This window comes from Anomaloglossus baeobatrachus, chromosome 5 (genome assembly GCF_048569485.1).
Source record: "Anomaloglossus baeobatrachus isolate aAnoBae1 chromosome 5, aAnoBae1.hap1, whole genome shotgun sequence".
Lineage (NCBI taxonomy): Eukaryota > Metazoa > Chordata > Amphibia > Anura > Aromobatidae > Anomaloglossus > Anomaloglossus baeobatrachus.
In genome coordinates, this window is record NC_134357.1 from 543,583,776 (window position 1) to 543,609,457 (window position 25,682).

The following is a 25,682-nucleotide window of genomic DNA, read 5'->3' on the forward strand; positions in this document are numbered from 1 at the left end:
TCCTTGTCAGTTTTAAGGAGAACCCGGAAGAGAAGCCTGCTGCAATGCGCGCAGGATATTCGGACGTCGCTCCATGGTATCACGCCCACAGGGGCGTGATACCACGGAAATATGCAGACGTCCATAGGGCAAGGCGCCGCCCCTGTGTCCACATTCCCTGCTCTTTACATACGAAATATGAAGGTAATAAAATGTTTTTTTTATTACTTTCATATTATACAATTTTATAACACAGGGATAGGTAGAGAGGTGTAATTAGGGCACACATGCGTCTGCTGATAGCTCAGAACGCATATTCTAGGTGACAGGTTCCCTTTAATATATGTTGTTGTCATTTTCAGGATACTACCGTTAAAAGGGGACGGGATGTAAATCGCTATGAGTAGGCATTATTTAATGAATATCCTGCAATATACCACTACCAGTATACCCCCGACATCCACCCCAGAGGAAATCAGTTCAAATGGCACAGATTTATGGTTTAGGATGCTAATCCTCCTGGACTAACTAGAGAAGATGGCGTGGAAGCCATGGCTGATCCACGTCCAGGTTAAGCATGCTGTTTTTCCCCCTCTAAATGTGTCTCCTGCAGACAAATCACACCGGGAACCCATGTGCAGACAAATTCTATCACCGCATTGTGCTTTGAGACATTGCCCAAACTTCTGGCAGTCCAAGATAATATGTTAAGATTCCCAGCCATCATGTTATTTCCTTTACATTATAGGGTCCCTTTTTAGGACAGAGTGCCTACTTATCAACATCTGAAAAAGGAAGGAAGGGGTTAGTAAAATTATATACGAGCGTATAAATGCACGGAACAGATTTCTTCAAGCACTCGACATTTTGTGTGACCCGAGCCGTGTGTCACATCCTGGAAAATAACAAATATCAAGAGTACACAAAGAAACAGACGAAGACAAGAAAACCAACATTCAAGTCTATCCATCTAAATAATAAAGATGGAGGGAGGCACCAGTCCATCCTGCAACCATGCAGAAAAGGGAGTAGATTAATGACCCTGAAAAGAGCTTCCCGGCAAAAGTTAGCGACCTGACGATGTAGGATAAAAGGTAAAATATTCAAGTCCGCTGGGCCGTGGATCAATATCAATAAATGCCGCTGCAGAAAACAATTGGCAAATGCCAGATGTACAGGAGTAGAGTCGATGAAAAGCAACCATACTACTGAGCTCTATGGATTTGTTGCTCATTTTGCTAATTCCAGCGAAGTGCGTCCTTAGGGATTTCAAAGAAAGTAGTTACTCCCCAAGTCCGCTACTCTCAGCCTAGCTGAATAAATCATTGAGTAGAAAATTTGTAGATTACAGAGTTGGCGTTTCACATCAGTAAACTGTGCTCCGATACCTCTAAGGAAAAAATGATACCTTGTGGCTAATAAGGGAGATGTCTCCTTTGGTACAGGTAGCTCTCAGGATGCTGTCTCTATCCCTATAACAAAGCATCTTAATTAGCACAGGCCTCGGAGGCGCGCCACGTGGAAGCAGTCTAGTAGGGACCCTGTGTTGTGCCCTTTCTACTGTATAGACGGGATCCAAAGTGATTATTGAAATTTGCCTCTTTTAATGAGTTTGGCTAGGTATTAAGAAATAGCAGCATATCATCTGCATAAAGGGAAACTTTCTCAATTAGTGAACCATAATGAAAACCTTTCACTACTTGAGACAGGATCAACGTGTTTCCAAGAGCCAAATCTATTAGGGAGAGGGAATGTCGAAGAAAAGGATGAATATACCCTTTAGTTTGGATTTCTGAGTCTCCAGTACTAAAAATCAACCTCATATAAAAGTTTCCCAAAAGGGGTTAGACCCATCATACTTGTGCCCTCTTTTGAAATCTGTGTACGGACCCATCTATAATGTGAACATGTTTATTATTGTAGTATAGAGAAGTTACAGACATTATGTGCTGAAAGTGACTGAAATGAATGGCAGATCACTGAGATTGGGAGTTAGGAAGAAGAAGGAGGACATTTTGGGTATTTTTTTGGAAGGTGGGTGCGAGGGTTGTAATATTTGTCTATATAGTTATATACAGTTAGGTCCAGAAATATTTGGACAGTGACACAATTTTCGCGAGTTGGGCTCTGCATGCCACCACATTGGATTTGAAATGAAATCTCTACAACAGAATTCAAGTGCAGATTGTAACGTTTAATTTGAAGGTTTGAACAAAAATATCTGATAGCAATTGTAGGAATTGTACACATTTCTTTACAAACACTCCACATTTTAGGAGGTCAAAAGTAATTGGACAAATAAACCAAACCCAAACAAAATATTTTTATTTTCAATATTTTGTTGCGAATCCTTTGGAGGCAATCACTGCCTTAAGTCTGGAACCCATGGACATCACCAAACGCTGGGTTTCCTCCTTCTTAATGCTTTGCCAGGCCTTTACAGCTGCAGCCTTCAGGTCTTGCTTGTTTGTGGGTCTTTCCGTCTTAAGTCTGGATTTGAGCAAGTGAAATGCATGCTCAATTGGGTTAAGATCTGGTGATTGACTTGGCCATTGCAAAAGGTTCCACTTTTTTGCACTCATGAACTCCTGGATAGCTTTGGCTGTATGCTTGGGGTCATTGTCCATCTGTACTATGAAGCACCGTCCGATCAACTTTGCGGCATTTGGCTGAATCTGGGCTGAAAGTATATCCCGGTACACTTCAGAATTCATCCGGCTACTCTTGTCTGCTGTTTTGTCATCAATAAACACAAGTGACCCAGTGCCATTGAAAGCCATGCATGCCCATGCCATCACGTTGCCTCCACCATGTTTTACAGAGGATGTGGTGTGCCTTGGATCATGTGCCGTTCCCTTTCTTCTCCAAACTTTTTTCTTCCCATCATTCTGGTACAGGTTGATCTTTGTCTCATCTGTCCATAGAATACTTTTCCAGAACTGAGCTGGCTTCATGAGGTGTTTTTCAGCAAATTTAACTCTGGCCTGTCTATTTTTGGAATTGATGAATGGTTTGCATCTAGATGTGAACCCTTTGTATTTACTTTCATGGAGTCTTCTCTTTACTGTTGACTTAGAGACAGATACACCTACTTCACTGAGAGTGTTCTGGACTTCAGTTGATGTTGCGAACGGGTTCTTCTTCACCAAAGAAAGTATGCGGCGATCATCCACCACTGTTGTCATTCGTGGACGCCCAGGCCTTTTTGAGTTCCCAAGCTCACCAGTCAATTCCTTTTTTCTCAGAATGTACCCGACTGTTGATTTTGCTACTCCAAGCATGTCTGCTATCTCTCTGATGGATTTTTTCTTTTTTTTTTCAGCCTCAGGATGTTCTGCTTCACCTCAATTGAGAGTTCCTTAGACCGCATGTTGTCTGGTCACAGCAACAGCTTCCAAATGCAAAACCACACACCTGTAATCAACCCCAGACCTTTTAACTACTTCATTGATTACAGGTTAACGAGGGAGACGCCTTCAGAGTTAATTGCAGCCCTTAGAGTCCCTTGTCCAATTACTTTTGGTCCCTTGAAAAAGAGGAGGCTATGCATTACAGAGCTATGATTCCTAAACCCTTTCTCCAATTTGGATGTGAAAACTCTCATATTGCAGCTGGGAGTGTGCACTTTCAGCCCATATTATATATATAATTGTATTTCTGAACATGTTTTTGTAAACAGCTAAAATAACAAAACTTGTGTCACTGTCCAAATATTTCTGGACCTAACTGTATATGAATGTATAACAATGGGAAATATTCTCTGCACATTGTATTTTGCTTTTTGGATGAAAGATATTAGTAAGTGCATATATTTTTATTTCTAATATACCATATTTTTTGTACTATAAGGCCACGTGCACACATTGAGTGTTTGGTGACATTTTACCTCAGTATTTGTAAGGCAAAACCAGGAATGGAACAATTAGAGGAAAAGTATAATAGAAACATGGGCACCACTTCTGTAGGTTTTACCCACTGCTGAGTTTAGCTTATAAATACTGAGGTGAAAAACCTCACTAAATACTGATTATGTGCATGGGGCCTTAGACACACCTTACCATAAGACACACCCCAGGTTTAGATAGGAAAAAAAGGGAAAATAGCCCGTTATATTTCTTTTTTTGTATAATTTGTCACTAAAACATATATTTTCCCCGTTCGAGTTATTTGTGGTTGTAAATAGTGATGGGCAGACTCATAGATAACCAGGACCGGTGGGTCCCGTTAATCTGGATTTTAAAATCCAGTTCTAGGCTGAATCCCTGTCCCAATATAAGTCTATGGGGACCAGAATCCGGCGATTAAAAATGGTGATAGAAGGGATAGGGGGATGGGAGCAAGTACTTCATACTTACCGAGGCTCTGTGGTGGCTGTACACTGCACCCGCGGCCGTGCTTTAACTTCTGGGGCCGCGCATTACCTTCACTGAATTTGCACTGCTTTCCCCGCCCACCTGCGTCTGACTGGTTGCAGTCAGACGTGCCTCCACCCTGAGTGACCGCGTGTGACTCTTCCAATCACAAACCCGGTCTGCGTGTCTATCGTACGGTAAAAATAAATAAATAGAAAATTTGGCATATGGTCCCTCCATATTATGATACCCAGCACAGGTATAGCCCATGGCTACTGGCTGCAACCCCAGACATGCGCTTATCTTGGCTGTGTATCAAAATAAGAGGAACCAGCCACCCACCAACCTAAAAATAGGAGCCTGAACCCGCCCAGAATTGTCGCATCCATTAGATGCCATGATCCTAGCACTTTATCCGATTCTTCCCAATTGTCCTGGCAATCGGGGTGATAAGAGGTTAATCAAAGCTTACAGCTGCCCCAAAGTAAAAGTAAATAAGAACAAACCGAAAAAAATCCTTTATTTAAAAAAAAACAATAAAAAAAACCGCACCCTTTCACCCTTTTATTAACCCCAAAACATCACACGGCTGGGGGCTACAGCCTGTAGCTGTATGCTTTATCTGTGCTGGGTATCATAATATAGGGGAACCTTACATCAATTGTTTTATTTTATTTCTTTTTATATGACGATAGTGACCCACAGACAGTGCCTATCATTGGTTGCATTCAGATGCTGTCACACAGGCTGGGGGCATGTGTGACTGCAACCAAACCCAGATGCCAGGACTGCCAGTAGTCAGGAAAAGCAGTGCAAATGGATGGGCAATAATGAGCAGCACAAGAAGAAAGAGCCGCCGCAGGAGCAATTACAGCCACCCAGGAGCCTTGGTAAGTTGAAGTGCTTTATTTTTTTTTATATTTCCTTTTCCGCCACCCCAAATGCAAGATTCGGATCAACACCCGGCCCGCCATTCTGGTAAGTGTGAAATTGTGCGGATCAGGATTTTTACAGTCTGGGTCCGCTCACCACTAGTTGTAAACAAAATATGATTTTTCAGTAATTCATTTTTCACATTCTAGGAATTATAAAAGCTACTCCCTGTGTGGGATTTTTTATGTTTAAAAAAGTGCCAATTTTGGTTAAAACATTTCCCACATTCTAAACTTGAAAAAGGTTTCTACACTGTGTGACTTCTCTGGTGTGCAACAAGATGTGATTTACATGTAAAACATTTCCCACATTCTGAACATGAAAAAGGCTTCTCCCCTGTGTGACTTCTCTGGTGTCTTACAACATCCGATTTACATGTAAAACATTTCCCACATTCTGAACATGAAAAAGGCTTCTCCCCTGTGTGACATCTCTGGTGTCTTACAAGATTTGATTTGTGGTTGAAACATTTCTCACATTGTGAACATGAAAAAGGCTTCTCCCCTGTGTGACGTCTCTGGTGACTTACAAGATTTGATTTGTGGCTAAAACATTTCCCACATTCTGAACATGAATATGGCTTCTCTCCTGTGTGAAATCTCTGATGTATAACAAGGTGTGATTTATCTACAAAACATTTCCCACACTCTAAACATGAATATGGCTTCACCCCTGAGTGAGTTCTCTGGTGACTAACAAGAGTACATTTACAATTAAAACATTTCCCACATTCTGAACATGAATATGGCATCTCCCCTGTGTGGGTTTTCTGATGTATAGCAAGATTTGATTTGTCTACAAAACATATCCCACATTCTGAACATAAATATGGCTCCTCACCCGTGTGAGTTCTCTGGTGACTAACAAGAGTCCATTTACAATTAAAACATTTTCGACAGTCTGAACATGAATAAAGCATCTCTCCTGTGTGGGTTTTCTGATGACTAACAAGATCTGATTTCTCTATAAAACATTTCCCACATTCTAAACATGGATGTGGCTTCTTCCAGGTATGAATTTTCTCATGCCTAACAAGATTTGTTTTCTGGTTAAAATATTTCTCACTTTTGGAACAAGAAAATCTCTTTTCCTCTATGTTAATTTTTTGAAATTTAACAAAAGATGTTTCTAGGTCAAAATTATTTCCATATTCTGAATGCAAAATTGGCTTCTTTGCTTTAAGATCAGTTTGTTTTTTAATGCCTCTTTTGTGACTTTTATTTTTCTGAGTAGTCTGTAATGAGTCAGAAGAGAGAACCTGTTTCATAGGATCAAATGATTGACATTTACTGTGAAGGGATGATGGGATATTTGGAGTGATCGCATTCACTTCAATTGTATTCTGTGTGATCTCAAGGTCATCTGGTGTAAAAACTGAAGATGTAAGTTGTCCCTCTGATCTCCTGGTACAGTCATCTGCCAAGAATAAAACCAGTTAATTTTTTAATAAAATATCCCTGAAATAAATATTCTTTAGTTATGTAATAAAATGCAATTATTCACTGAGACAATGACAGTTCACAGTCTAATAGAAAACCTCATGTCATGAACCAGTAGAGCGTGAAGTGTAGCTGTGTGGAAAATGTCATTTTTTGCACTAAAATAATGCTTTAGCTGTAAAGTTTTCATGTTCAAAAGGGGCAATAAAAGAAAATGGAGCCTAAAGTGTATTACACAATTTCTCCTGAAATTGGCAACACTCTATATGTGGTGAAAAGCTGCTCTTTGAAAGGAGTGGGTCTCCCTTGAGAAAGACATGTCACCAGTCTCTTTAACCTCACTACCTTGGATCTCTAAAAAAAACCCGTCAAAATATCTCACTTACTGTTTCTTTAACTCGGGATGTGATAAAGATTTGGGATACCGTGAACAAAAACCAGACCTTGTCGTATGTACCAGGGCCCATGACACCATTATTCGACAATCCTGACTTTCCCCCAGGGATGAATGTGAACAAATTTTTAGTGCGGCCATCGACCCATGGTGTTAGACTGGGTCAAGTTGTGTCAGCTTCCCAACCCTTTCCTACCATCTCTAACTTAATAATAATAATAATAATAATAATCTTTATTTCTATAGCGCCAACATATTCCGCAGCGCTTTACAATTCAGGAGGAACATATACATATCATATACATAAACATATACAAACAAGTAACAATTATAGAGGATACAATATTTAAAAGGAAAAATGGCAACCCTGCTCGTGAGAGCTTACAATCTACAATGAGATGGGGGGAGGGGCAAGGTACAAGTGTTTATTTAAAATGACTTAAAATAACTTCCCGGACCAACCAGTACCTTGGTTTGCATACCTCCAATTACAGTCATTTGTGGCTGCCCTTCAGATGAGGGGGCTGATAAGTGCCAAATTAACCCAATTTGACTCTCTTTTGCTCCAGGACACTACTCCTAAACACACCATATCTCAGGTGTATTCAACTCTTACTCAACACCAGAATGATGATGAGCCTTGGTTTAAAAAAGAACGGGGAAGGGAACTGGGAGAGGTAATACCAAGGGATCAGTGGGAGAGAGCCTTATTTTGTGCACACAAACTCCCGATGGCGTGTAAAGCACAGGAATAGAACTATAAAATAATTACTAGATGGTACAAAAGCCCAGAAACTTTACACAAAATCTACCCTTCCATTTCGGAAGTGTGTTGGAGATGCGTTGCGGCCCCGGGCAGTATGCTACATATCTGGTGGGAGTGTCAGCCAATACAGCAATTGTGGTCCAAGATTCTGGAGGTCTATGCTCAGGTTACGGGAGTGAAGGTTCACAAAACTCCCCAGTTATGCTTGTTATCTATGATCCCAGGCTCAGTTAAGACAATTAAGCAAGGTCTTTTAAAACATTGCGTTACTGCAGCTCACGCTATTATCCCCAGAAAATGGAGATCATCTGTTGCCCCCACGCTGAAGGATTGGGTGACAGAAATGGACGCCTTGAGTAGAATGGAATGGCTCACTTCCTACAATCAATTGTACATGGATAGATATTATTTGGTTTGGCAAAGCTGGATTATGTTCCGAGATTCACCTGATCTCCAGAGGTGGATCTAGATTTACCTACCATAAAGAGGTTGGTCACCTTAGAATGGTCTAAATGACATAATACGAGGTACATAAGCTCTCCTATCCCCCCCCCCCAGCCCTCCCTTAATCTGTCATTGTTTGTCTGTATGATCCCCTGTCGTTGTCATCTTTCTCTTAGTCTCTTTTCTTTCTCTGACTTTCTTTCCATTTTTCTCTTAATCTTGTTTTCCTTTTTTTTCTCTCTATGATATGGTCTTGATGTAAGGACTCTGTTATGGGTTTATTAATATAGCATGAGGATTGTGTTTTACACGTGTTGTACTTGATGGATTATCACAGGCTCAATATCCTTTTGGGTATGATATGCAATGAGACTATTTTCAATTTTTCTTTGATACATGTGTTGATTCACATTCTGATGTAACTTGCATTTCAATTTTCAATAAAAATTTGTTTAAGAAAAAAAAAAAGCTGCTCTTTGGGCTCCTGGAAGGGCTTGGATAGGAAAGAATGCTATTTGATTGGAGTTAAAATTTAGCTGAAACAGCTTGTGAATGCCATGTTTCATTAGTAGAGTCCTTGACATGTCAAAACAGGGGGAACCCCACAAGTGACGCGATATTGGAAACTAAACCCCTCAAGGAATTTATCTAGGGGTGTGCTGAGCATTTTGAACCCATTGCTGATCTTAGAACTATTTAAAATTGGATGGGAAAACAAAATTTACATTTTTTTCCACTAAAATGCTGTTTTAACCTCAAATTTATAATTTCACAAGGGGTAATAGGAAAAAATGGACTGCATCATTTGATACACAATTTCTCCCAAATGTGATGATACCCCATTAACCATTTATGGTCAAAAACTGTTTGGGCACTCAAAAGGGTTTGGAAAGGAAAAAGCGGTATTTGATTTTTGGAATACACATTTTGTACATCATGTTGCATTTGCAGAGCCCTTTAGGTACCAAAAAAAAAAAAACAGAAATTCCCCACAAGTGACCTGATTTGAAAAAGTAAAACCCATAAGGAATTCATCTGGGGGTGTGGTGAGCATTTTTAACCCACAAACTACATCACAGAATTTTACAAGATTGGGCCGTGAAACCGAAAAACTTAGGGTTTTTCAGCTAAAATTTTACTTTAGCCTCAAAGTTTTAGCTCACACATAGGAAAATAGGAGAAAATAGATGGGACAATTTGTTCTGAAATTTTTATTAAACAGGTCAGTCAATGAATTCATCTACGGCTGCAGTGACAGATTTTGTAACATCCAGTTCGGAAAGGAAAGAGCGGTATTTGATTTTTGGAATACATATTTTGTACATCATGTTGCATTTGCGGAGCCCTTTAGGTACCAAACAAATCAGAAATTCCCCACAAGTGACCCGATTTGGAAAAGTAAAACCCATAAGGAATTCATCTGGGGGTGTGGTGAGCAATTTTAACCCACAAACTACATCACAGAATTTTACAAGATTAGGCCGTGAAACCGAAAAACTTAGGGTTTTTCAGCTAAAATTTTACTTTAGCCTCAAAGTTTTAGCTCACACATGGGAAAATAGGAGAAAATAGATGGGACAATTTGTTCTGCAATTATTACTAAACATGTCAGTCAATGAATTCATCTACAGTTGCAGTGACAGATTTTGTAACATCCACTCCAGGCATTTTTCTGGAGAATTGCAAATATGACAGTTTCATTCCCATACATTGTGCCCAGCTTGTGCTTTTGGAGACATGCACCCCATAAATTGTTAATTGGGTTTTCCCCACTACAGTAATGCCAAACATGTGACCGCTTACTGCGGTTTAGGCATTCTGGGGCTCAGAAGGAGTTGGCATTTGGATCTAGGAATGCAGATTTCATTGAATTTTTTGAGGGGATTGGGCCATGTCGCTTTTCCATAGTCTTTGTTCTACGAGTAATGAGGCAACCCCTATATTTCCAGTGACAGATGACAGACAGGACCTAAGTGAAGGCTGGTCTTGTGCTGAATATATTAGGGTTTTTATTGGTAACACTTTGGGGGTATATAATATTTGTTTGATAGTTTTCAGTGTGTTCTATGCTGTGCAGTTACGTTGGGATGCCGTGTAAATACCACAAAAATGTGACTCAGATGAAATTCCCTATGGAGCCACTCACTATAATGAGGCAGATGGAGACACTGGATTCCATTTGGCTTCTCTGCCGGTGGTATCCATCTTTTTAGGCGTTCACACTAGTGCTGTAAAAAGACACCTCAAATTGATGGGACATTGCCGGAAAAGAGGCCAGACTGAGTCTAAAGTGTCTCCATCTGCCTCATTATAGTGAGTGGTTCCATCAGAGGTTTTGTATGAATCACAGATTTTTGGGTTTACACAGAAACTCCTATTAAAATGCTCTCAGCGGAAATTACAGGAAAAAATGATCAGAGCCTTATTCCAATTTTAGGGAGGCAAAATAAACAAATAAGCAGAAGAAAGGTTTTTATTGTTACACTGTTTTACGTGCAGCATTATTCATAAAATGGCTTTATTCTTCAAGTCAGTGCAATTACAGCGATACCAGATGCATATTGTTTTATGTTTTGCTGCTATCACACACTAAAAATTGTTGGGGGTTTTTTAAATACAAAACTGTTTTTCCGTTGCCGTATTGTGAGTTACAACTTTTTACTTTTTGGCAAACAGATATGTAGAATAGCTTTTTTTGTGGGAGGAGTTGAAGATTTTGTAGCACTATTTTGGGGTTCATAAGATCTTTTAATTGCTTTTTAGTTTCAACAAAGTTTTATTGTAAATGACATGTAACAGCAACAGTTAAAACTGGAGGTTTCCATCCACTCTCTATACAGACACATCTGCTTGTTTTTCTCACTATCTGACATGAAATCAGAATAAACCTTCCCAGTTTTAGGTCAATTAGGAACCAAAAGTACCAAAAGTACTGTTTATGATTATTGTACTTGTCCCTATTATGTATACCCCTTTCACATGTAAAGCGCCATGGAATTGATGGTGCTATAATAATAAATAATAATAATAAAATTATTTATATTTGCCAAATGCCAGTAGCTGCAGTAGCTGTGTTCTAAGCTATCATAGTGGTTGTGACTGTCACAACCCCTCAAGGTGAGCCTCTTTCGGTGTCTTCCTTATCCTCTCACCTGGAAGATAACCCATTTGTGCTCCTTTTGTATTCCAACCTTTTTTAGATAGAAACCATAAGAGCACATTCAGCAGCACAGAAGGGAGAGAAGGATTCTAGGAAGGTAAAAGCACATTACCCTCCACCTTCTTGTAGAGGTCTTTCAAAATATGTAAAAGTAATATGAACAATTCCGGGTGGTAGAGAATGTTGTGGTCTATGGCCAGACAACACCACTGATAATGCAGCCACAGCCGGTGACTGAGAACAATCTGTGACTTCTCTGCATTTAGTGGTCACTACTCACCTGGGTAGCCATATGTAGGAGTTTCCTCTTTACACCGCTCATCTTCCATCACATATGTCTCTGTAGTATTAATAAGGGTCAGATCTTCACCCTGAAACAAATATTGTAAAAGTCACAGACAGATGGAGAAGTCCCATCTATGATCAGCTCTAATCCTGCCATCTCCACCGTTCTCATTACACAAGTATAACACATATAATACTGGAGGATAAAACAAGACTGAGCACAAGACCTTCACAGCCGTCCACACATCATAGGGAGATTTCATTGCACCTTCTCTCCATCTACCTGATGATCCCGAGGAACATTCGGATTTTCTTGTTTACAGTCCTGTGGGAGAAGAGGATGGGGACATCTCTCTGGTGTTGTCCTCTTACTGGATAGAACTGGAGGAGACACATACAGGGACTGAATTAATTCCTTACATACAGATAATTATAGGCCGTGTGTATTTAGTCCTGTCTATTACCTGGTGATGTGAGGGGCTGGGGAACCTCCATCATGACGTCCTTGTACAGATCTTTGTGCCCTTCTAAATACTCCCACTCCTCCATGGAGAAATAGACGGTGACGTCCTGACACCTTATAGGAACCTGACACATACAATGATATTGTCACCCCCGATCCCTTCATAGCGTTACTGTATAATGTCCCAGCATTCCCAGCACTGTCACCTCTCCAGTCAGCAGCTCAATCATCTTGTAGGTGAGTTCTAGGATCTTCTGGTCATTGATGTCCTCATGTATCTGGGGGTGAGGTGGGTGCCCTGTGGTTGGGCTCAGGGGTCTTCCCCATCCCTCAGACACAGGGGCCTGACAGCACTCACTAGAGGTCTTCTTCACTAATATGTAATCCTGGTTATGGAGAGACACAGTAATAAATCTCACTACAGACATTTCCAGAGTCCTCACCTCTCCAGTTCTGTCCATCTGTTATTCCCATAGATAAAAATGATGTAATGTGACATCATCAAAATCTCTCACCTCTCCAGTAAGCCGGAAGAGGATCTCTAGGGTGAGGTGTAAAATTTCCTCCACCATCTTGTCCTTGTCCCTATCCATCCTTGAAGATCTTCACTGAAAGGATCCAATATTGAAGGGACCTGAATATGAAAACCATTAACTGATGTAAAATGATAAAGAATCCCACGTGCAAATCTAAAAAGAGGAAACATATGTATTCGCTTTGTCTCACATGGACTGGAACATAAGTTCACTGGTTATGTCCGCCACTGCTTCAGCTACTGAATGGCTGTAGGGATGACTTATTCATAAGGACTGACCAAAGAATACAGAAACTGGCGGAGGACCAAAGCAGTGGTTGCAGAGAAGTAGTGGAAGAACATTAAAGAGAACCTGTGACCAGTTTTTTAGTATCTCAACAAATGCCACAACTGTTTTCTGCTTTTGTTCGGTATTTCACAAATGATTACTTTTCCCCTTCCTCCGCCTGTACACCACAAAAATACCCTTTGATTTAGGTACGCACTGTATTTAAATGAGGCTAGTCCGCTCTGAAGGGCGTACTCCTCGTGGAGTTTGTTCCTCATCTCCGAGCATAAAAGTCATCCTCTGGCTCTGATTGATGTAGAGGACACGTCTTGTATTATCCCCATAGCTGAACAACGTCTCGCACCGGCACAGTATTATCGCAGGCGCACTTTCTCTGCCCTACTGTGGGCATGTGCATTAATTTACAATCGTAATTATTTATTTGGAATGATTAATTCTCACACTTTCATCCAGGGGTGGGCAATTAATTTTCCCAAGGGACGACATGAGAAACTGTCACAGTTGACGTAGGCCGAACCAAGTGGCTGAACTTAAAGATGTGGTCCGAAACCAAAGGTGAATTTCATCTTAAACTCTAATGTAATAATATCATCTCATTTCTAATATACTTTAATTAAAATTTCCTTAACGTTCCCTCTCTATTCAGATTTCTTGTTTTGTTTTGTTTTTTTATAACTTCCCATAGCATTTTGTTTGAGATTCACCAGTGCATGCTGGGATACTCAAATGGGACGTCACTGCTGCAGCTTCTGCCCCTCCCTGAAATGAAGCGTCATCAGTGATGTCCATTTCCAGGGCTGGGCTCTACCCTGCTCTACTTAGCATGTGTCGGTTGTGAGTTCCAATGTATGCTCGGTATGAGCTCCCTGCACTATATAGTGCGCTCCTTCACCTGCTCCAAAGAGAAGTGATAAGCCAGCAAGAGAGAGCACTTTCAGTGCAAATTGTAACAACACAACGCAGCAAGCAGGGACTAGCTCAGCCCCTGAAACAGATGTCACTGATGGTGCTTCACTTCATGTTGGGTATAGCAGCTGAGGCAGTGACCACATTCTCTGCCCCTTGATGACGTCCTGTGTGATCATTTCCACCACCGCAGTCTAACCGCTCTCAGGGAAGCTTTTGGATTTTCTATAATCATTTCATAGTCCAAGGTGAGATTTTGAGATGTAATATTGGAATTTGGGAACATAATACTGTGTGGGGGCAAAAAGTGGCAGAGGACTGAGGGCAAATGAGATGCTAGACTATATGGGCTTCTTCCAGGTATGATATCACTGCCGTCACTTATTAGACGCATGTTCTGATTTCACAAGGTGCGAGGCAACACCATAGCCTCCTGCATCTCGCCATTTGTGGTTGCTGTTTTCCATCGTATTCTTCACCGTGGCTGACATTGTCTCATGCACAGAGCAAGGTCAGTGTCCTTAGAGTGAAAAAATGTGAGTTCTGTCGTCTGCTTTGTTTCATGGTGGGTGGCTGTGTATCGTGGTATTTGGATAGGTTGGGGGTTAATGCTGCTGGGGCCCCTCTGATGAGAGGTGAAGGTAAATGCGGCTGGGGAGCCCTCTGGTGGGAGGTGGGAAGTTATTGCTGCTGGGAAGTCTTCTGGTGGGAGGTGGGGGTTAATGCTGCTGGAGAGCCCTCTGGTGTGAGGTAGGGGTTAATGCTGGCTGAGGAGCCCTCTGGTGTGGTGGGGGGGTTAATGCTTGCTGGGGGGCCCTCTGGTGGGAGGTTAATGCTGGCTGTGGAGGGGTGGAATATGGGGGGGTGTTTGATGCTGGTGAGGATGCCTGAAGTGTATGCTGCTGGAGCGGATACCTGCGGTTGAATTTGGGGGGGGGGGGTGTATGATGCTGGGGAGGATGGCTGGGATTCGGGGGGTGTAAGATGCTGGGATGGGAATTGGGGGATGGACCATTCTGTTGGTGATGCTTGTGGTACCATTTGGGGGTCTGTATACTGGGGCGGGATGCGGGGTGTACAATGCTGGGAGGATGGCTTTGGTGGAATTTGGAGCATGTACAATGCTGGGGGATCTATGGCGGGATGTAAAATGCTGGGGGAGGATGCCTGGGGGTGATGCGAACAGTGGCATTTGGGTGGTATACAATTCTGTATACCTCTAATACCATTTGGGAGGTGTATGATGCTGTAAGGGAATGCCTGTGGTACCATTTGGGGGTGTACGATGTTGTAGGGGATGCCTGTGGTACCATTTAGGGCGTGTGTACGATGCTGGGATTTTTTGGGGGGCATGTGTACGATGCTGGGACTTTTTGGGCGGCGTGTGTACAATGCTGGAATTTTTTGGGAGGTGTTTGTACGATGCTGGGATTTGGGGGGCATGTGTACGATGCTGGGTTTTGGGCGGGCGTGTGTACGATGCTGGCATTTGGGGGTGGCATGTGTACGATGCTGGCATTTGGGGGGGTGGGCGTGTGTACGATGCTGGGATTTGGGGTGGCGTGTGTACGAGGTTTGGATTTGGGGTGGCGTGTGTATGATGTTGTGATTGTGGGGGGCTCCATGCTGGGATTTGGGGGGGGATGGTGTACAATGCTGGAGAATGCTTTAAATTTATGTTGACCTCTGTATTACACTCACCTTCAGGGAACATCTATCGCCGCCGCTCCGGTTCCGCTCAGGTCCAGTACAGGTACACCCCACAGAAGCGTGATCTGGCAAAAGATTTCTGGGTTCAAGGACCATTCCCCCTGACTGAGACAGTGCCTGCTGAGGAAGTCTGCTTCCTTGTTTTCTGTTCCTTTGATATGAAGAGCTGTTAAGGAGGAGAGATGTTGTTCGGCCAGCTGGGAGATTCGCAGAGACAGAGTCAGAAGTGATTGGGACCTGGTGCCTCCCTGATGGTTGACATATGCCACCGTCACCCTGTTGTCCGAAAGGATCCGAACATGGCGTCCCCGCAAGGATGGCAGGAACCCTTCTAGTGCTTTGAGGGTGTGGCGCCCCTGACCTGGTCAGGCACCACAGAGTATTGCACCCATGCGGAGACAATGCTTCCAGGTAATTTCCAAAGGCCAGGATGAGGTGCACACACAAACACATAGTGACCAGGTCTCCCACACCACTAGAAGGGACCCTTAGGTAACCAGTAGGGGTTAACTTTCAATTCCCAGCAAGGGGTGTGTTCAGAGGCTGGTTGCTAGGAAGCCGGACAGAGAGGAAGTGAGAGAGGTAGAAGGGGTCTGGAGTTTGGAGAGTGAGGAAGGAAGTAGAGAGGGCTCTCGTGTCAGACGGGTCCTGAGGAGTGCAGTAGCTGAAAGCGGGGGAGAAAGGGTACCGTGGGTCGGCCTGAAAGACATCCAGAGAGAGGGGTGGCTGAGTACGGAGATCCTGGTATCCGAGCACGCAAGGGGAAACAGATCCCCAGTACAGGCAGCAAATCATCCAGAGCTGCTTAACCTACAGGTGGGGGGTACTTTATGCCCTCACCACTACTACACAGAGCTCGAGCCAAGCAGCAATCACCAGACCCATAAGGGGACAGGGCCAGAAGCCATCCCACCAAGGCCACGCTGCCGGCAGACGGGCCAGAAAGAGGGGAGCAGGGTAGTAACAGCTTCCCTGGAGGAGTCCTACCACGCTTCAAGCAAGGGATCCTCCCAAACAAAAAGAGTGCAAGGAGGGCGAGCGGACAGCTACCCTCAGAACGGCCTCCTGGAATTCCTGGTTCCACCTGGTTATCACAGTGTCGCCCGGGCATCTCACCGTGACCTCTAAACAGTGAGTAAACACGTTAAAAGACTTCTTGGACTGTGTTTGAGTCATTCTGCGACCTGTGGTCCCACACACATACACAGGGACCTGGGGCTTGCCTTACTCTCAGGAGGCTATTACAACCGACTGCACCCACCATCAGCCCCAGGCATCCCTTAACCTGCAGTGGCGGTCCTCACTGACCGCAACTCTGAGAGTGGCGTCACGACGAATCCCAAAACGAAGGTTCCCTACCTGTGACCAGACCGTCCCATCCCGTGGAGTCCCTAAGGGTAATACACTGCTGCACCGCACCTGTAGGGCTTCACAGATCTGGCGTCACGAACAGGATTTGGACTAGACCTGTTCAGACAGGTGACCGTGTGCCTCAGAGGTCCGACCGCAAAAATTGAACCGCCGCCATATTGCCATCTTCAAAAGCGCGCGCTGCAGCCCGCGCGAGGGAGAAGAGCACCGCCCACGAAGAGGTGTGGCCGCCCCAGAATCCCCACAATTCGGAGAGCGTACTGACCCAGGAAGTGGAAAGGGAGCGCGCAGATTTTTTTGAAGAAAAATGGACGCTGCAGGAGGTAATGCCCCTGGTCAGGGCGACGCAGCCCAAGCGATGCCAGCCCCCGTCGCGCTGGACGCAGCAGCGCCTGGTGCCGGTGCCGCGGTCGCAGCTGCGCCAGCCGAAATCTCCCCCATAATGCCAGTTTCCTTACTGTATGTCCCAGGAGCGCAATGGCTGCCCCAATACGCCGGTAAAATAGACACGCTGACCGGGTTTAAGAAGAAGATCAACACCTTGCTAGACATGCACGCGATGACTGGTAAGCAGAGGGCCGCTGTGGTGCTGGGACAATTGACTGGAGCAGCAGAATTGGAAGCTGAGTCCTGGACCAATGATGACCGGGGCTCTGTTGAGACCATCTTTGCCAAACTAGCAGCTGCTTTTGAACACCGCACAGAGGGAGAGCTGAGGACGGACTTCTATAACTGCCGTCAGAAGCCCCAAGATAGTATAAGAGACTATGCCCTCAGGCTGCAGGCTGCACTACGGGCTCTCAAGCTGGTGGACCCTGTCAGTGATCAGGAAGGAAACCGGATGATGAAGGAACAATTCTTGCGGGGCCTGCGCTCTCCTGAGGATGGGAAGCAGATGAAGCTGTGGTCCCTGGAACACCCTGACGTGGACTTTGCCATTTTGAAAGACAGGGCAGTGAAAGCACTCCAACCTCCTGTGGACACAGACCCCGTCGCACCAGCATGGCCTGCCAGTTCCACGGCTGCAGGAGCGGAATCCTCCTCGCAGGCCCTGATAACTGCAAAAGGACTCAACACGCCAGCAGAGACCATAAATACACTATCCTCCCAGGTGCAACAGCTCACTAAGGACGTCGCACAAATCCTGAAAGCAATACAGTTGCCCTCAGACACCAAAGTCCCTCATCGGATCCTGCTAGCTGACAGCCCAGAGGACGTCCCGTGGATGCGGAGGAGAAGAGGTCCTGCAACCCGAGGCAGGAGCAGTGATCGCTATGACTCATCTGGACAACCCATCTGTCGTCGTTGCCAGGAGGCAGGTCACTATGCAAGGGCTTGCCCTTTAAACGAGCCAAACCTGGGGCCGAGGGCCAGTCCTCAGGATTAAGAAGATCAGGCCCAGGTCGCTGCCGTGATCAGTACGTGGGTGGACGTCCTGTCCTGTCCATCGTCCTGGATGGGATCCCTACCCCGGCATTATTGGACACCGGCTCTCAGGTAACCACGATCCCGTATGTCCTTTATCGTAGGTTTTGGTCGGACGACGAACTCCGACCCCCGGACCCCTCCCTCACCATCTATGCTGCCAACGGACAACCTATAGGCCAGATTGGAGTCAAAGAGGTAACCATAAAGGTGGGAAGGCAGGAAATGAAGGGACAAGGACTGATTGTTGTGGACACTGATATTAGAGAAAGGAACCCGCAAATGATTTTAGGCACTAATGTCATAGAAAATTGCCTAGGGGAAGTGTTGTTGTTGCTTCACCAGATTGTTGAAGGTGCTGAGGGCAGGTCGCAAAGAGCCTTGCAAAAGGAGATCCGAATCATTCTGAGGAAGCAACAGGTAAAACAGACTGGCGGTGAGATTGGTAGTGTACGGGTGATGGATGCTAACCCCATTGTGATACCCCCACGGAGTGAAATGATGATGTGGTGTAGAGCAGCGGTAGGTCTCAGAGGACAAGATTACCAGGCTGTACTAGAGCCCACTCATTCAGACCACTGGCCCACGATTCTGACAGCCAGGGGGGTAGTTGATGTACACAAGGGACGAGTGCCTGTACGAGTGTTGAACTGTGGGGAGGAGGAAGCCAGACTACCAAGGTACGCTACCATAGCCAAACTGTTTACATGCTCAGATGACGCCATAACACCTGTAGGTCCCCTGACACAAGCTGACTCAACAGAGGATGAGACCTCCCAAAAGCAGTTAGAGGACTGGTGCCAGAAACTACACGTGGGGACTGACTCTACACCCGTCTACCAGAAACATGGGGTTTACAGGGTCGTGCAGGAATACGAGCAGGTCTTTAGTAAGAACCCACTAGACTTTGGTAGGATCAAAGGGGTGCAACATCACATACCCACAGGCAGTCATCCTCCCATTAAGGAAAGACATAGGCCTATTCCACCAGCCCATTACCAGCGCACAAAGGACATGCTGAAGGACATGAAGGAGGCAGGAGTCATAAGGGACAGTTGCAGCCCCTGGGCGGCTCCCCTGGTCCTGGTGAGAAAGAAGGATGGCACGATGAGGATGTGTGTGGATTACAGACGGATAAATCAGATAACACACAAGGATGCCTACCCTTTGCCAAGGATAGAGGAATCCCTCGCTGCCTTAAAAACCTCCAACTACTTTTCTACCCTAGATCTTACTAGTGGCTACTGGCAAGTATCTGTAGCAGAGGAAGATCGGGAGAAGACGGCCTTCACCACCCCAATGGGCCTCTGTGAGTTCAACAGCATGCCATTTGGACTCTGCAATGCCCCCGGGACCTTCCAGAGGCTTATGGAATGCTGCCTAGGGCACCTCAACTTTGAAACCGTCCTGCTCTACCTGGATGATGTCATCGTGTACTCCAAGACCTACGAGGACCACCTGAAACACCTGTCTGAAGTCTTTGAAGCGCTATCCCGATATGGAATGAAGCTGAAACCATCCAAGTGCCATCTACTGAAGCCAAAGGTCCAGTACCTAGGTCACGTGGTCAGTGCAGAAGGAGTAGCACCGGACCCAGAGAAGGTCACAGTCATCCAGGAATGGCCCACACCTACTACCGTTCGGGAGGTACGTCAGTTCCTTGGCCTGGTAGGCTACTACAGAAGGTTCATCAAGGGCTACACGAAAATGGCAGCGCCTTTGCAAGAGCTCCTGGTAGGCCACCCAAAGAAGAAAGGAAAGATCTCCGGCCCGCCATTTCACTGGGGAGAAGCAGAGGAACACTCCTTCAGACAGATGAAAGGGGCCTTGACGGGTGAAGAGATCCTAGCCTACCCTGACTACGGTCTGCCATTCATACTGTACACAGATGCCAGTAATGTGGGACTGGGAGCAGTGCTTTCACAGGTGCAGGGAGGCAAAGAGCGTGTGATTGCTTACGCCAGCAGGAAGCTCAGGCCTACTGAAAGAAATCCAGACAATTATAGCTCATTTAAGCTAGAGTTCCTGGCCATGGTATGGGCTATCACAGAGCGGTTCAAACACTACCTGGCAGCCACCAAATTCACTGTCTTCACGGACAACAACCCCCTGACCCACTTGGATACTGCTAAATTGGGTGCCATGGAGCAGCGTTGGGTAGCCCGACTGGCGAATTATGACTTTACTGTCAAGTATCGAGCTGGCCGCAAGAACGGCAACGCAGATGCTCTGTCCAGGATGCCTCACCTAGCAGACGAGGGTGAAGATGTAGATGATCTTGAAGAGATTGAGCTGCCAGCGTTCCATCGCCATGGAGCAAAACAGTGTCGGCAGTTGCGTGCCAACCGCCAAGAGGTGACCCTGAACCCACTACCTCACTACAATTGGAAGGAGACCCAGGAAAATGATCCAGCGGTAGGCTTGGTAAAGAAACTGATCAGCCAGCCTGGCGCCAGCCTTGACAAAGGAGCCCCACCTGAGGCACAGTACCTATGGAAGGAGAGGGGTCGATTATTCATCTATCAAGACAAACTTTACAGGAGCATCATTGACCCGAGGACGCATGAGAAGGTGTGGCAAGTGATTGTACCACAGAAGGATACGAGGATGGTGCTAGAAGCCTATCACAATGGTGCAGGCCACTTTGGTTGGAAGAAACTGGAGGCCCTACTTAAAGTAAGATTCTACTGGGTGGGCATGAGATCTGCCCTAGAGAAGTGGTGTCGAAACTGCGGGCCCTGCAATCTTAGAAGAAAAGACCAGCCCAGCCAGAGAGCACCACTCCAGCCAATCCAAACTAAACGGCCCCTGGAGATCGTGGCCCTGGACCATGTAAAGTTGGCACCCAGCAGACAAGGCTACAACTACGCTCTCACTATGGTTGACCACTACTCCAGATTCCTGGTGGTAGTACCAGTCAAGGACTTGACCGGTCAGACTGCAGCCAAAGCGTTCCAGACACATTTCTGTCGACCACATGGCTATCCAGACCAAGTGCTCACTGACCAAGGACCAGCCTTTGAAGCTGAAGTGTTTAAGGAGTTTTGCAACCTTTACGGCTGCAGGAAGATCCGTACCACGCCTTACCATCCTCAGACCAATGGCATGTGTGAGAAGATGAACCACATCATTCTCGACCTTCTGAAGACTCTCCCACTAGAAGAACGAAGTCAGTGGCCAGAAAAACTGCCCGATCTAGTGGACATGTATAACAACATCCCTTTGAGTTCCACGAACTGCACACCGGCATACCTGATGAGGGCCAGACCAGGGAGATTGCCAGTAGATCTGGAAATGGGAGTTGAGACCCCTGAAGACCATCTACAAGGTGCTGATTGGGATTCCAACCGCCAAGCCCAATACAAGAAAGTACAAGAGTGTGTGGAGCGAAGCCTGACTCAGCAGCGTGAGAAACAAGAAAAGGCCTACAATCGAAAAGCACCTGCTGTTCCTTTGATGCCAGGAGATATAGTTCTCAAGAGAAAGAGAAGACATCATAAACTTGACAATCACTGGGAAGAAGAACCCTATACTGTGTTACCATCGACGCTTAGCAATGAAAAGACATGCCGTATCAGCAAGGATGGAGGAAAAACAACAGCTGTCGTTTCTAGAGATCGCTTAAAGAAATGTCCCGAACAACTAAGAACCCCTGAAGAAAGTCCCAACCCTTTGCCAGTTCAAGAACCAAAAGAAAAGATGATCCATACTGTACTTGGAGATTTCCCAGCAAGTTGGCCTCAATACAATGGAGCAGTAGTTATTCCAGTCATTACATTCCCTCAATCTAGAGAAGTAAGAGAACCAGAAGAACCTGTTCAGAACCTGGAAGAGCCAAATGTAGCTGAAGCAGAAGACCATGCATTGGTATCAATACCCAGTACACCCATTATTCACATTGAGACACATACATCGGGTGGGAGGATACAACCTCAGACAGATGACAGTATAGTACTGCGTAGGTCAACCCGCAGCAACCTTGGTTAGCTCCCATTACGCTATAGAGAAAGTACAGTTTAGTTCAAAGTGACGGTATGAAATGTAATGTTTAACCTGTTTACAGTTAAATAACGTTTAAGTGAAATGTGCCCACAAGGACTATTGTGAGACCTCTTTAAAATGTTTTCTTTGCACTAGTTCACGTGCACTTTAAAAAATGGACCACCGGTTATGAACTGGCTTTAACCACAAACTTTTGCATTGTAAAAAGTTACCTCCTTGGTATCAACCACAGAGTCTGCCTGTTGAGGGGCATGGCTCTGCACCAACAAGGGGGCACGCCTGTTTATGGGGCCTGCCCTCCAACACTCGGAAGCGGGTACGCCTGTTTATGGGGCCTACCTTACACCACTCTCCTCAGGAGAGGAAGATTGGAGGAAAGGTCTGGGGAATGTGATGGCCCAGCCCTGGTCACCAAAAGGACCGGCGACCTACCTCCTGGAGGTTTTTGGGTGGGGTTCGGACATGTGGGTGGTTGGTGGTGGAATGGTACCTGGTATGTTTAAATGTAAATGATTGCCCCTGTGTGGGAAAAGTTTGTATTTACCTTTTTCTCTTGTCTTTGCAGCCCGAGGACGTGCTGATGATAACTAAGGGGGAATGTGGCGCCCCTGACCTGGTCAGGCACCACAGAGTATTGCACCCATGCGGAGACAATGCTTCCAGGTAATTTCCAAAGGCCAGGATGAGGTGCACACACAAACACATAGTGACCAGGTCTCCCACACCACTAGAAGGGACCCTTGGGTAACCAGTAGGGGTTAACTTTCAATTCCCAGCAAGGGGTGTGTTCAGAGGCTGGTTGCTAGGAAGCCGGACAGAGAGGAAGTGAGAGAGGTAGAAGGGGTCTGGAGTTTGGAGAGTGAGGAAGGAAGTAGAGAGGGCTCTCGTGTCAGACGGGTCCTGAGGAGTGCAGTAGCTGAAAGCGGGGGAGAAAGGGTACCGTGGGTCGGCCTGAAAGACATCCAGAGAGAGGGGTGGCTGAGTACGGAGATCCTGGTATCCGAGCACGCAAGGGGAAAGAGATCCCCAGTACAGGCAGCAAATCATCCAGAGCTGCTTAACCTACAGGTGGGGGGTACTTTATGCCCTCACCACTACTACACAGAGCTCGAGCCAAGCAGCAATCACCAGGCCCATAAGGGGACAGGGCCAGAAGCCATCCCACCAAGGCCACGCTGCCGGCAGACGGGCCAGAAAGAGGGGAGCAGGGTAGTAACAGCTTCCCTGGAGGAGTCCTACCACGCTTCAAGCAAGGGATCCTCCCAAACAAAAAGAGTGCAAGGAGGGCGAGCGGACAGCTACCCTCAGAACGGCCTCCTGGAATTCCTGGTTCCACCTGGTTATCACAGTGTCGCCCGGGCATCTCACCGTGACCTCTAAACAGTGAGTAAACACGTTAAAAGACTTCTTGGACTGTGTTTGAGTCATTCTGCGACCTGTGGTCCCACACACATACACAGGGACCTGGGGCTTGCCTTACTCTCAGGAGGCTATTACAACCGACTGCACCCACCATCAGCCCCAGGCATCCCTTAACCTGCAGTGGCGGTCCTCACTGACCGCAACTCTGAGAGTGGCGTCACGACGAATCCCAAAACGAAGGTTCCCTACCTGTGACCAGACCGTCCCATCCCGTGGAGTCCCTAAGGGTAATACACTGCTGCACCGCACCTGTAGGGCTTCACAAGGGCTGCCATGAATTCTCTGTAGTTGGAGGATTGTGTGACTAACTGAGCGTCCCAGGGTCCCTGAAGCACCTGTTGGCGCAGATAGGCACCCCACCCCCAACGGCTTGCATCCGTGACTATCGTGTCCGTAACTTGGGAAAGCCAAGGAACCCCTGTCTGTAGGTGAGAAGTGTCCTGCCACCAGCCAAGGGAGTGCAAGGTGTCTTCTGACAGGGTCACTTTCCGCTCCAAACAGCTTCCAAACTGTCCTTGAAACCTCAGGACTTCCATCTGTAGGACTCTTGAATGTAGTTGGATCCACCACACTCCCAGAATGCAAGAGGTGAGAGTCCCGACTAGTGACCTAGCCTGTCGTAAGGTCATGCATGGGTGACTCTTTACTGAAGCGAGTAAGGACAGGATCCTGGTGATCTTTTCCTCGTGCAGGTGGCACAACTGCCTGGTTGAATCCAAGATGAGACCTAGGAAGACTTCACACTGAAGAGGTTGAAGTCTGGACTTCTCCCGATTCACCACCCATCCCAGGCATTCCAGGATTGAGATGACCCTGGAGACGTGATTTGCACATTGATTCTCCGACTGACCCACTATTAGGAAGTCGTCGAGGTACGGGATGATTAAAACGTCTTGTTCCCTGACATGCACCATGACCTCTGCGATGACCTTGGTGAAGATTCTCGGGGCCATAGAAAGCCCGAATGGCAGCGCTGTGAACTGGAAGTGTCTCAGCCTCCCAGACATGTGCAGTGCGAATCTGAGAAACTGTCGGTGAGTCGGGTAAATAGGGATGTGATAATAGGCATTCTTTTAGGTCGAGAACTGCCATAAAACACTCTGGATATAATAACCGGATAGTTGACTTCATGGTCTCCATTTTGAAGGCTCGCTGCACCAAATGGCAATTAAATTTCTTTAGATTTATGATGGTACGGAAGGAGGAGTCCGGTTTCTGAATAAGAACCAGAGGGGAGTAAAAGCTGTCCCCCTCCTGTCCCTTGGGGACTTCTTGGATGACCTTTTTTGAGAGAAGAGTCATCACTTCTGTTTCCAAGGCTTGCTGCCTCACTGTGGACCATAAGGATGTTATAATTAGAGACCCCCAAGGGAGCGAACTGAACTCCAACTTCAAATCTTCCACCACTATCTGAAGGAGCCATTTGTTGGATGAGTTTGTCTTCCAGGCATGTAGGAAGTGGGACAGCCTGTCCCCCACCTGATGTCTGGCGTCATTGTGTTGGTTTGCTCTTATTGTCGGAGTGTTTACCAAAGAGAAAACCAGAGATAGGGTAAGTTCACACAGTGCGTTTCGCGGCGTTTTTGCCCAGAAAACTGCATGACTTTTCTTCCCCCAGCAAAGTCTACGAGTTTTCATTTTTGCTTTCTGCACACAGCGTTTTTTTTCAGCTGCGTTTTTGTGGTGACCACAAAATCGCAGCATGTCAATTATTCCCGCATTTTTCACCGCGTTTTTCATCCATTGAGTGCAATGGGATGTTGAAAGACGCAATGAGAAACGCAAATTGTTATTATATCTGTGTTTT

At 45.8% G+C, this 25,682-nt stretch overlaps 1 protein-coding gene across 1 annotated transcript in view; it reads right to left on the reverse strand.

The window, feature by feature from the left end:
• Positions 1 to 3,487: 3,487 nt before the first annotated feature.
• LOC142312221 (uncharacterized) overlaps positions 3,488 to 25,682 on the reverse strand; it is a 39,804-nt gene continuing 17,609 nt past the window's right edge. Inside the window, exons 2-7 of the mRNA XM_075351128.1 lie at positions 12,731 to 12,849; positions 12,422 to 12,601; positions 12,217 to 12,340; positions 12,036 to 12,133; positions 11,748 to 11,838; positions 3,488 to 6,680 (exon numbers count right to left, since the gene is read on the reverse strand). Coding sequence (XP_075207243.1) covers positions 5,512 to 6,680; positions 11,748 to 11,838; positions 12,036 to 12,133; positions 12,217 to 12,340; positions 12,422 to 12,601; positions 12,731 to 12,808 — 1,740 coding nt within the window. The 5' untranslated portion in view covers positions 12,809 to 12,849 and the 3' untranslated portion in view covers positions 3,488 to 5,511. The remainder of the gene's footprint in view (positions 6,681 to 11,747; positions 11,839 to 12,035; positions 12,134 to 12,216; positions 12,341 to 12,421; positions 12,602 to 12,730; positions 12,850 to 25,682) is intronic.